The following is an 11,531-nucleotide window of genomic DNA, read 5'->3' as shown; positions in this document are numbered from 1 at the left end:
TACTTAAAACGAATTGAAATAATCCTCACTTGTTTAAAAGATGATAAATATCTTCCATATCCAACTACCCTCTCCAATAACAACTTTAATTTCACAAATATTTTTCTTGCACAATAATCATGTAATTTATTTGTAATTTTTTTATAATAGATTATTATTTTTATTTTTGTTATAATTCAAATAAGCATATTAGCATATCCATGATTGGTAGCAGAGAAGTCATATTGCATTCAAAACACACTTTTATCAATAGAACATCAAACTAAAACTGATTTCATAGGTGAATTCTATTTAATCCTTTTTATTTTAAAAGGTAAGTTACTTTTTTGTTATATATTACAGTATTATTGATTAAAATATGTTAATTTATTATAATTAAATTTAATTATTTATCTAATTTAAATTTTGATAACTTAACCAATCAATTATAGTATAATTCTTTATATAATTTATAAAAAAGAAAAATATATGAAACCAAAAAGTGATCAGCCAAAAAGTAAACAACTTAACTAATTTATAATTATATTTAATTAATTTTATTTATTTTTAATTTATAATATTTGATATTAATTGCTTCTCAACCTAAATTAAAATTCTGAATGATACGTTGCAGAATTAGGAGCGGGAATCACGGAACTCTACTTTCAACAATCCCGATTTTTCGTATATAAAAAAATTTATAAAATATATAAAAAACATCCATTTAGTATGAAAAAGGAATATTCTAGTACTTAGTAAAAGAAACATCCTAATGCCTAGTACGTATAAGCACCATGCCACCATCCACATAGAGATTTTGAATTCACCTAAAGACATTTGGTTGGTTTTTGACTAGTACCCTCTTGGTTTCCTAGCATTGTTGTTATAAAAATCATTAAAAAAATTTTATTTTATATTTTTTTCTCAAACTACATATTTATTAATTATTTTCATCCAAATAAATTCAAAAAGTAAAATGAATAGATAAAAAAAATTCAAAATACATAAAAAAATTATTCTCATAACGCTATCGGTTGATAATTCTATCTTACTTTCTTTGTATTTAAAAAATTATTTTTCATACAAGAACATCTTTGTATAGAGATAAAGATAATTTGAAAATAAAAGGGTTAAATTCGGAGTTGTTGACAATAAGAGAAAAAATTGGGAGATAAAGAACTATGCAATCTACAGGCAATTTGAAATTTAAATTCAATTGAATGAAATTAAGGAGATTTATTTTATAAAATGTGTTATTATCTCAAAAATTTTTTAACGTGCTTATATATATCTCAATTTATTTATTCAATAAATTCATTCAACATACACAGCTCTAATCGAACTATAATTGAAAACAAATTTTATTGTAATGGAAGATTTTTTTAGCAAATATATTATATATGAAAAATTTTTTTAAAAAATATAAAGGAAGCAAGAAAAAATTATCAAGATATAGTGTTTTAGAAATTTTTAATGTCTCTTAAATTTTTATATTTAATTTTTTATCTTTTGAATTTTTTTTATTAGAAATGATTAATAAATATGTGGTTTGAGAAAAAAATATAGAGAGATTTGGATAAAATTCACAAAAAAAAAAACCTGTTTATTAAAAGAAAAAGAGTTTGACAACATATAACGGTAATAAGTAATAAAATCCTTTAGATTAAATGGCAAGAGAGTAATAGTAACTAAAAAAGAAATATAATAATTTATTATTATACTAAGCGATTGAAGAAGAGTCCCTCAATAATCAAAACTTAACCAATTTAATTGAATCTTAGTGGTTTGGTAAAGTAATATTTTAAAACTTTAGGTTAACTATCTCATTATTGAAGTGTTTACAAGTCTATCAGAAATTAATAATGGGTTCCAACTTAGGGTCTGTGTTGTGTTGTCCATCTCTTTTTGACATGTACATATGTGACATTCTTTTTTTCTAGTTTATCGTCTCATCCTTCCTTTGCACCCAAATTAAGAATTGAGTTCAAAAAAAAAAAAAAAGAGGGAATTGGATTAGCATATCCAAGTAACCAGTACGCAAAATAATTAAACAAGCCTATGATACAGTTGCCCATATCACACATGTTCTTGTCCATTTCCATTTTGAAGTAACTCATACATACATGTTATACACAATCATAAGAAGCAAAAAAAAGCCTATGATACACTTGCGTTACATGAACCCCCATTATTAGATCACAATAATTCATAAGAAAGGGGATGCGATTAATCATTAATCACACGAGTGGAGATTCCAATAACTCTTCATTGAGTTGTCCAAGTCTGATCATGGGAAAGTGGTCATCAGAGAAAGGTGATTTTCCCATCATGAGTTCTTTAGACACTTGATGCATGCTTGGCCGAAATTGTGGACTTTGGCTCAAACACTCAAGCGCCCACTTTGTGATCAACATGATTTCCCCAACAACTGACTTCTCAGGATGAGGAGGCCTTTGATCAATTACATCAACCAATAGCAAATTGTATGTTATTGATGCTGTTGATGGCGACAACAATGAATTTATCATATCTGCCGGATGCTTTCCCATAAGGATTTCGAAACAAAGCACTCCAAAGCTATATACATCACATTTTTCGGTCACTTCCATAGTTTGAACAAGCTCTGCATACAAATTATAATTTTGAAGTTATTCATAAAGCAACATATATATGATTCTTGATTAAGTATAAAAGCAAGGGAAAAAGGACTTACCTGGAGCACCATAGCCATAGGTGACTATTGCATGTGTTGTCCAATTTGAACCAGGCTGTAGAAACTTAGCTGTCCCAAAATCAGAGACATGAGCTTCATAGTCTGAATCCAAAAGAATATTCTTGCTTGATATGTCACGATGAACTATAGGGGGATTGCAACCATGATGCATATATGACAGAGCATTAGCAACTCCTTTAACCACATTCACCCGCCTTTCCCAGTCAAATGCAGTTGCTAGCTTTTCATCACCTAGTACATGATTCAAACTGCCACCCTCCAGGTACTTGTATACCAAAAAGAAGAATCGTGAATGCTGGCAAAAACCATACAGCTTTATGATGTTTCGGTGCCTGATTTCTGTCAATGCTTGGATCTCATTTTCAAATGCCTTCCAATTCAACTTATCCTCCGCATCTGATTCCATGTGAAGTTTTTTCACAGCAACAACCATACTTGGCAACTCAGCCTTGTAAACGGATCCTTGCCCTCCGATTCCAATGAGATATTTGTCATCAAAATTATTGGTAGCTTTAATGATGGTTTCAAATGACATTTTTCCATCATGACTCCATATGGAAAATTGTTCTTCTGGTTGCATTTCTTTGGCCGGGGCTTCTTTCTTTCTTGCTTTTCTACAAAGAATATATACTGAAACACCAATCACACAAAGTGCTAGTGCTAATACTCCAAAGATAAGAAGCAGAACCAATGACATGACCTTGTGACTTTTACCGCTAGGACTGCCTGGGCATGGCACCAAGCCAGTGACATTTCCACACAAGCCTTTGTTATTTTTCAATGATTCAATTGAAGCATGAAGAAAGGCTCTGTTATTTGGAAGAGGCCCATCTAACTGGTTGTATGATATGTTGACAAAAGTTAAGCTTGACATGCCATTAAAACTAGATGGAATTGTGCCAGAAAGATTGTTGCGAGAGAGACTCAACCACTGCAAGTTCTTCAATTCTCCAAGCACTCTTGGTATTGTACCATTCAACAAATTCCCACTAAGATCAAGAGAATTGAGAGTTTCCAATGACTTGAAGTCAGAGGGGATACTTCCTTCTAATTTGTTGTTGCTCAAGTTCAATTCCAACAAGTTAGATAACTGAACAACTTGTCTCGGTATGTTGCCACTCAACTCATTTCCTGCTAGGTTCAAGTGACTGAGACCTTGCAACAATCCTATTTCGGGTGGAATATTTCCAGAAAGATGATTGTTGTCGATCCTGAGTTCAAACAAGTTTGTCATATTCCCCAGTTCTTTTGGAATATTTCCGGTCAATTGGTTTGAAAAAAGATGAAGCCTGCCCAGCTTGGTAGCCTCAGTAATTTGTGGCGATATACCACCGGAAATATTATTTTTGGCAATGATCAAGACTTCAAGACTATTGCACTTGCCCCAGTTTGATGAAATTTGGCCATGAAATTTGTTGTTACTTAGATCAATGTAATTCAAATTTGGATAAACACCAAAGTCTTGTGATATGTCTCCTTCCAAATGGTTATCCTGTAAAGTTATGTAGACAATACTAGAGCAGTTCTTCAAGCTGCTTGGTACTGGACCAGTGAAACGGTTGTTTTGAGCAATGAAGGATGCTAGTGAACCACCTAAGCAGATTTGAGGCGGCAAGTGGCCAATGAGATAATTATCGTCTACAAAAAAGCCATTCATGTTGGTAAGGTTATTAACGGCTTGCGGAATGTTGCCCCTGAGCATGTTGGATGACAATTGTAACATGGAGAGCCGTTTCAAGTTTCCAATTGTGTCAGGAATAGTTCCTGAGAGAAGGTTTTCTTGGAGACTTAAGGTTTCCAAGTTGATCAAATTACCAACAGAGGCAGGAATGTGTCCTTCAAAATTGTTGAAGTCGAGAGTAATCTCAACAAGATTTGTCATGTTTCCAATTGTGGAAGGAATGAATCCAGAAAGTTGATTCATCTCCACATTAAAGGACGCCAAATTGGCCAAGTTTCCTACTGAGGTAGGGATAGTTCCAGAAAAGTTATTGGAATTAAGCCACAACAAGGTGAGGTTAGACATGTTCCATAGGAAGGGTGGGATTGGACCAGAGAGGGTGTTGTTAGATAGTAAAAGTTGATTTAACTTGCTCATATTAGCAATTGTAGAAGGGATATTGCCAGTGAGATTGTTTCCTATGAAATCAAGATACTCTAGATTTGACAACATTCCGATTTCATGGGGAATGGAACCTCGAATGTTACTAGACTCAATAGAAAAAAAGGCAAGGTTGTTCAGTTTGCCAATTGTAGGAGGAATGGGGCAGGAGAGATTGTTGCCTCCCAAATCTAGATACGATAAGTTTGTCAAATTTGCAATGGAAGAAGGGATGGGTCCTGTTAGATAATTACAGAAGGAAAGATCAAGCCAGCGTATGCTTCTCAGTGTCCACATCTCTTGAGGGATGGAACCATCAAAAGGATTCAAAGAAAAGTTCAAACGATTGATTTTGGACATGTTACCAATTTGTGGGGGAATGGTTCCATGAAAGAAGTTGTTGTAGATGTTAAAGGTGAGGAGGTTGGGGAGTGAGGAAAAGTCTAGAGCGTGGAGTGTACCTTTGAGAAGATAATTTTCAAGATTGATGGCGGTTATGGAATTGGATCTATCACATTGAATTCCTGTCCATCTGCATGGGGTTGTCCCGTTCTTCCAAGATGATAAGGCAACTTGGCTTTGGTTCTCCAGGCTGGCCTTCCACTTTAAGAGTGCATTTGCTTCACTCTTTTCACTTGCAACCCAAGAGAGTTTTACAATAAGGACACAAAGGAATATGAAGACAGGTTGTTGGGACATAGGTGGCATGGTTCAAGTATGGATATGCAAGACGATGTTTTATAATTTTATTAGTAAACGGATGTATATATAATTATGGTGTTTGTGGTGATGAAAGAAGTCGCATCTACATGAGTGCACATATATAGGACAGGACACATACAGCCGCGTGGCGATCATGGTTGACATGAGTAGAATTTCAAAGTCTTGCACAAAACCAATAACCATATGTTCCATGTATGCACTTACCTTTCTCTTCCTAAGGATACTTTCTTCCAAAGTCACAATTTATTAGGTCTTAGGTCTTCGGTCTTCGGTCTTCCTAACAAATATATCATAACAAAAAGTTTTGTGTATATATTTAATATTCTTTTTAGAGGCCACTCAGATAAAGACGTCTAAAACGTCTTTTTTTAAAGATGTTTTCATGTTGTGTTTTAATTGGTTTCTGTATAATTTATTCGGTGTTCCTCATCACATATTATTAAATTCCTCAAAAGATTTTCTTTTCAAAAATAATAAAAAAATATTTAATTTGAACTAAAACAAAAAAGGTAATAGATTAACTATTAGATTTTTTTTAAAAGATTATTTACATAAAAAAAATATATCACATTCATCAAAATATATATATATATATATATATATATATATATATATATATATATATATAACAAGCTCAAGCCTTTTAAAATTTTTATAAATAAAACAATAATTAATTTATATTCGTACAATATATAAAATAATTATTATATTATTATTATATTATAGATTAAGATTCACTAATTTAAATTTTTTTTTATTTTTAATATAAGCATTAGAAATGAATAAAATTTTTATAACTAAATGTAGTGTAACAAAATATATATAATATTAATTAGTTCTTAAAAAATAGTTTCTTTCATTTTAGTAAAATAACTATTTATTAAAATAGACAAATTAATTATTTTTTCTCATATACAGTTTTTTTAAGACATAAAAATAATTAATTAGGACATTGGTTAAGATAATTAAAGTCACTATTTCATTAAATTTTTAATTTAAAGAAAAATTCTAGTTAATTTTGGTATAGAAATTTTGAATTTGAAAACATTGATAAAAATTATGTTGAATTTTGATTTATTTGATTCTCATTTAAATTAATCACTACATAAGTTAAAGTTCTGTTTTGAAATTATATTTGAGCTTTAATATGATTTTTAAAGTTTCAATTTACTTAGTTTGATTTTTTAACTTAGGTATCCGTGACTCATATTAGGGTTTTAAGTGTTTAGTTGAAAAAAAAAAATAAGGTAAAAAAAATTTCAATTGTCACATCAAATAGTCGCTAGAATATATAATGTAGCAGTCGTTAGTCCATCTCAGCATGTCGTTAACGATTTTGTGAGACAGTGACAAAAATAAGATTAGGAACCAATGTGAGTCATAACTATTAAATTGGGAGACTAAATTGAGTAAATCGAAATTTTTGAAATTAGATTGAAACATAGTTGTTAGAACCGAACCATCGAACTGGTCAAGCTACTAGTTCACTGGTTTATTGGTTCAACCAATAAATCACTAGTTGAACCGATAAAACCGATCTCAAGTAAATATAAAATATAAAATAGTTAAAAACTTAAAATTAAAATTTGAAATACATATCTTCACTAACATTTTATGAAAAATCAAGTCTCAACTTCTAAAAATAACTAATATAAAAAAATCATAAAATTTTAATACTACAATAGTATCTTATTTTGACACAATAAAAAAATAATTAATTCACAAAGCCTATCATCTAACTATAATATCAGTAGATTTTAACACTAACACCAAAACAAATAACTTTAATCACAATACTAGCAATAAAATAGATCAAGTAAATTAATAAATTTTTAGTAAAATTTATATTTATATTAATAATGGTATATAATTAAAATATAATTAATTTTAAAAATAGAAAAAATAAAAATTAAATTAAATTAGATATTTATGTATACTATATAATTAGTATTTGTCAAATATAATACTTAAAAGTACAATGGCTAAGTGGCAAGTAGAGGTTGCTTTTGTTCCAGGGTTTTTGGTTCGAGACCTTGTGGAGACATTTTAAAATTTTTTTCAAGCAAACCAGTTTGGTTAGACCGGTTTGCACCGGTTTTTATCGGTTCACACCGATTTTATTCCTTAAACGGTCCAAAGAGTAAACTTAGTCCAGTTCCGATTCTAGTATGGTTCACTAATTTTTCGGTTGAACCGGCCAATCCAGTTCGATTTTTACAACTATAGATTGAGATACGAACATAATTTCAAAAACCAATAAGTATTATAAGATGATCAAATTGGATCGAATCAGATCCACACTCTAATCAGATAGAAGTAAATATGTTTTAAAAAGTAAGCAAAAAAATTATTGACTTTTTTTATAAAAATAAAAATTTTTAATATTTTTTATTTTATGGATATATTTGATATCTGATCCAAACATAAAAAGTGCAAATATCGAATTTGATCTAATGAGTTTAGTGCGGATTGGATCGAAATTTCAGCCATATCCCATCTGTAAACACCCCTAGCAATAATAACTAAAAAATTATAATGATTATATTTTTAACTAAGAGAAAGTGCCAAAAAAAAGTACTAAATACAAGAACATTTAATCAAATATTAAAAGAAAATTTTACTTTAAAACAGTTAGACTTTTTTTGCTCATATATATATATATATATATATATATAATGTAATAATAATAATAATATGATAATTGTTTTATATATCACACAAATATAAACGTTTTTTCTATAATCTTAAGAAAGGTTTTGTAAATCCCTAACCTTGTTATCGATTTTTGTAGTGTTAGCCCTCATATTATCAATTTGATTTTCATATATAATTCGGATGATAAATTATTTGGTGACGTGCTTCCTTTTCTACTGTGATATACATACTTGTTTATTGACTTTATTCTTATTATTATTATTATTATTATTATTATTATTATGTACATTAAAAAAGAACAGGCCAAATTATTGCCATAACATAATAGAAGTATGGAAGTTTATCATTCTTCTCTAATGGAGAAAACAAAATTCTTTTCAATTGTTTATTTAACGTTTAGTAGAATAAAAATAAATTTTATTAGAATAAATTTTAGTACGAGTTTAATATTTTTATTCATCGTAAAATATTTATAGAATTACTCGTAGATAAATTTTGGAAAAAAGAAAAAAAACCATGATTTTTAATTTTATTTTTAAATAAACTTTATTTTTAATTTTAAAATAAATTTTATTTTTTAATAATATTAATTTTTTATCGAATATATTTATTTAATTATTTTTTAATTATATATAATTAAAAATAAACGGTGTTTTCATGGTTTAAAATAATTATATATGATTAAAATAATTTTCATGGTGTTTACCGTATATAATTATTTATAGAATTACCGTATATAATGAATGTGATATATTTTTTTAAGTAAATAATCTTTTAAAAAAATTTAATAGTTAATCTATTACTTTTTTTGTTTTAGTCCAAATTAAATATTTTTTATTGTTTTTGGAAAGAAAATCTTTTGAGGAATTTAATAATATGTGATGAGAAACACCGAATAAATTATACAAAAACCAATTAAAACACAACATAGAAACATCTTTAAAAAAAGACATTTTAAGCGTCTTTATCTAAGTCGCCTCCATTTTTTTTGAATGCAATGTATACAGAGCTTTTAGGATTGGTAAAGAGCAGAGTAGAATAAGATTTAAACTCAACTCTAATATTTCACTTTAATCTTATCTATAAATTTAAATTCTCTTTTAAAACTTAACTGTATTCTATTCACAAATTGAAAATTTTTCTTAATATTTGAATGCAATGAATTTAGAGTTTAAGGTTTTTTTTTTTAAAATTTAGAATCGATTTAAATTATAAATTAAATTTTTTATTTGGAATAGATAAAAAAAAAATGAATTGAACCGGGAGAGATAACAAATAAGAATTAATTTGTAAATTTTATGAATTTATATTATAAATAAACTCCAATTCTTTAATTTCTTTTATAGAATTTGATTGAAATTTAAATAATTTTGTGTGCTAAAATTGTAAAAATCCATTTTTGCCTTTTAAATATTAATATAAAAAAGATTCGTATTAAGAATGGGGTTATAGAGTTTTGACGTTCCTAGTTCGCCCTGACCAATGCTCGACTTCCCCGGCCGGCTACATCGCCCATGCTGGCCGATTGCAACACAGTTATAGGTAGTGATAAAAAAAGTATATGATTAATAAAAAAATATATATATAAAATCAAGTCATTATATCATTTTTTTTTAAATAAAATCAATTCTTATTTTACATAATTAATTTCAAACACAATAATTCATTTTTGATTCAGTTCATTTTAAATCAAATCAAGTTAATTTAAAAAATATTTTGTTTCAAACACACCATAAGTATTCTAAGAATGTTATTTGAAGGACTAATAATGGAAATTATAATTCATTCTCCTAATACTTAAAAGAGTAAAAAAATTAAATATATATTATTTTTTAAAAATATAAAAAAGATTAAAAAAATCAAAATTCCTTTTATTTAATTAAATAGTTAAGTTTTTTTATGTATTGGAAGAGTCAAAACTAACTTTTAACTCTATTTTTATAACTATTATTCTTAGGGTATTTCTTAATTAAATTTGCTTACAAAAGATGTTATATAAATAGTAGAAATCAATCCCCATAAATTTGTTTATATTTATGCTTATTCCATATGATTTTCTAGTAGAATAATTAACTACTAAAATAATTAAATTTTCATTAACAGAGTAATCCATTTTTTTCAGAAAAATAGTTAATTTAATTAAAAATTACATTAGTGGCTAATATAATAGCGAAATAATCAAACTTTTTTAGCATAGTAAATAAAATTTTGTAATATAAAAAAAATAGCCACTACGGTATTTTTGTTTTTGTAACTTTTCTTTATTTATATTCATATTTTGATTTATAAATATTAATTTAATTTGATCAATATGAATAATCTAATTTAATTAGTTATAAATTTTGACTATGAATAATCTAATTTAATCATGACTAAAGTATCGTTTTTATCCCCAATGTTTAGGGTAAGTCCCAAAATTGTCTTTAACGTTTCAATCGTCCTATTTAAGTCTCTAACGTTTCAAAATTGACTCAATGTTGTTCTGCTGTTAAGGATTCGTAATAGAATTGACGGCAGGACAAAATTGAGACGGTTTTGAAACGTCCGGGATTTAAATAGGACGAAAACGTTAGGGACAAAAACGATACATATAAATTTTAATTTTATCCTTCAATAATATCAATTTTTTTACTATACATAGTATTCAATTATTTTTTAATCACATCTAAATAAATTACAGTTAATCACGTTATTTTCATTCTAAATAAAGTAATTATTTTATAATTTTACTCTTAAAGTAATATAATTTTTTTATAAATAAATAAATTTTACACTTTCATTCTAAATAATGTAATTTTACTTTCATTACTTAATCACATTATTTATTTATTTTTTTATAATTTTACACTTTCATTCTAAACAAATTAATCTTTTTATTATTTTACACTTAAAGTAATGTAATTTTTTTATAAATAAATGAATTTTATACTTTTATTCTAAATAATGTAATTTTACTTTCATTACTTAATCACATTACTTATATTTTTTTTTTATAACTTTACACTTTCATTCTAATCATATTACATTATTTATTTAGAATGAAAGTGTAAAATTTATTTATTTATAAAAAATTTCATTACTTTAAATGTAAAATTATAATAAAATAAATTTATTTATAATGAAAGTAATGTGATTAAGTGTAATTTAGTTAGATGTGATTAAAAAATAATTAAATACTATATACAATAAAAAATTGATATTATTAAAAGATAAAATTAAAATTTATTTCTGTTGGGAATAAGTAGTATGACCACAATTCAATCAATCACGTGTCAAATAATTTGTTATTGTTATTATATTAAAATGTTAATATAATAACGTCCTTGATTAAATTTAGAG

General features: G+C 27.1%; 1 protein-coding gene across 1 annotated transcript; it reads right to left on the bottom strand.

Moving 5' to 3' along the window:
• Positions 1 to 2,025: 2,025 nt before the first annotated feature.
• Positions 2,026 to 5,605, bottom strand: LOC107635250 (uncharacterized). The gene is made up of 2 exons (XM_016338658.3): positions 2,693 to 5,605; positions 2,026 to 2,602 (listed from the first exon to the last, which is right to left on the bottom strand). The coding sequence occupies exons 1-2, from the start codon at positions 5,520 to 5,522 to the stop codon at positions 2,217 to 2,219; spliced, it is 3,216 nt and encodes a 1,071-aa protein (XP_016194144.2). The 5' UTR covers positions 5,523 to 5,605; the 3' UTR covers positions 2,026 to 2,216.
• Positions 5,606 to 11,531: the final 5,926 nt, after the last annotated feature.

The sequence above is a fragment of the Arachis ipaensis genome, chromosome B4 (genome assembly GCF_059453495.1).
Source record: "Arachis ipaensis isolate K30076 ecotype BB chromosome B4, ASM5945349v1, whole genome shotgun sequence".
Classification (NCBI taxonomy): domain Eukaryota; kingdom Viridiplantae; phylum Streptophyta; class Magnoliopsida; order Fabales; family Fabaceae; genus Arachis; species Arachis ipaensis.
Note: the sequence above shows the minus strand (reverse complement) of the source record. Positions and strands in the feature narration are given on the sequence as shown.

Bases quoted from the DNA above. Each gene is read 5' to 3' on its own strand.
- LOC107635250 (XM_016338658.3), bottom strand. From the start codon at position 5,522: ATGCCACCTATGTCCCAACAACCTGTCTTCATATTCCTTTGTGTCCTT. The intron at 2,603-2,692 runs GTAAGTCCTTTT...ATTTGTATGCAG, and splicing joins CTATGGCTATGGTGCTCCAG to AGCTTGTTCAAACTATGGAA.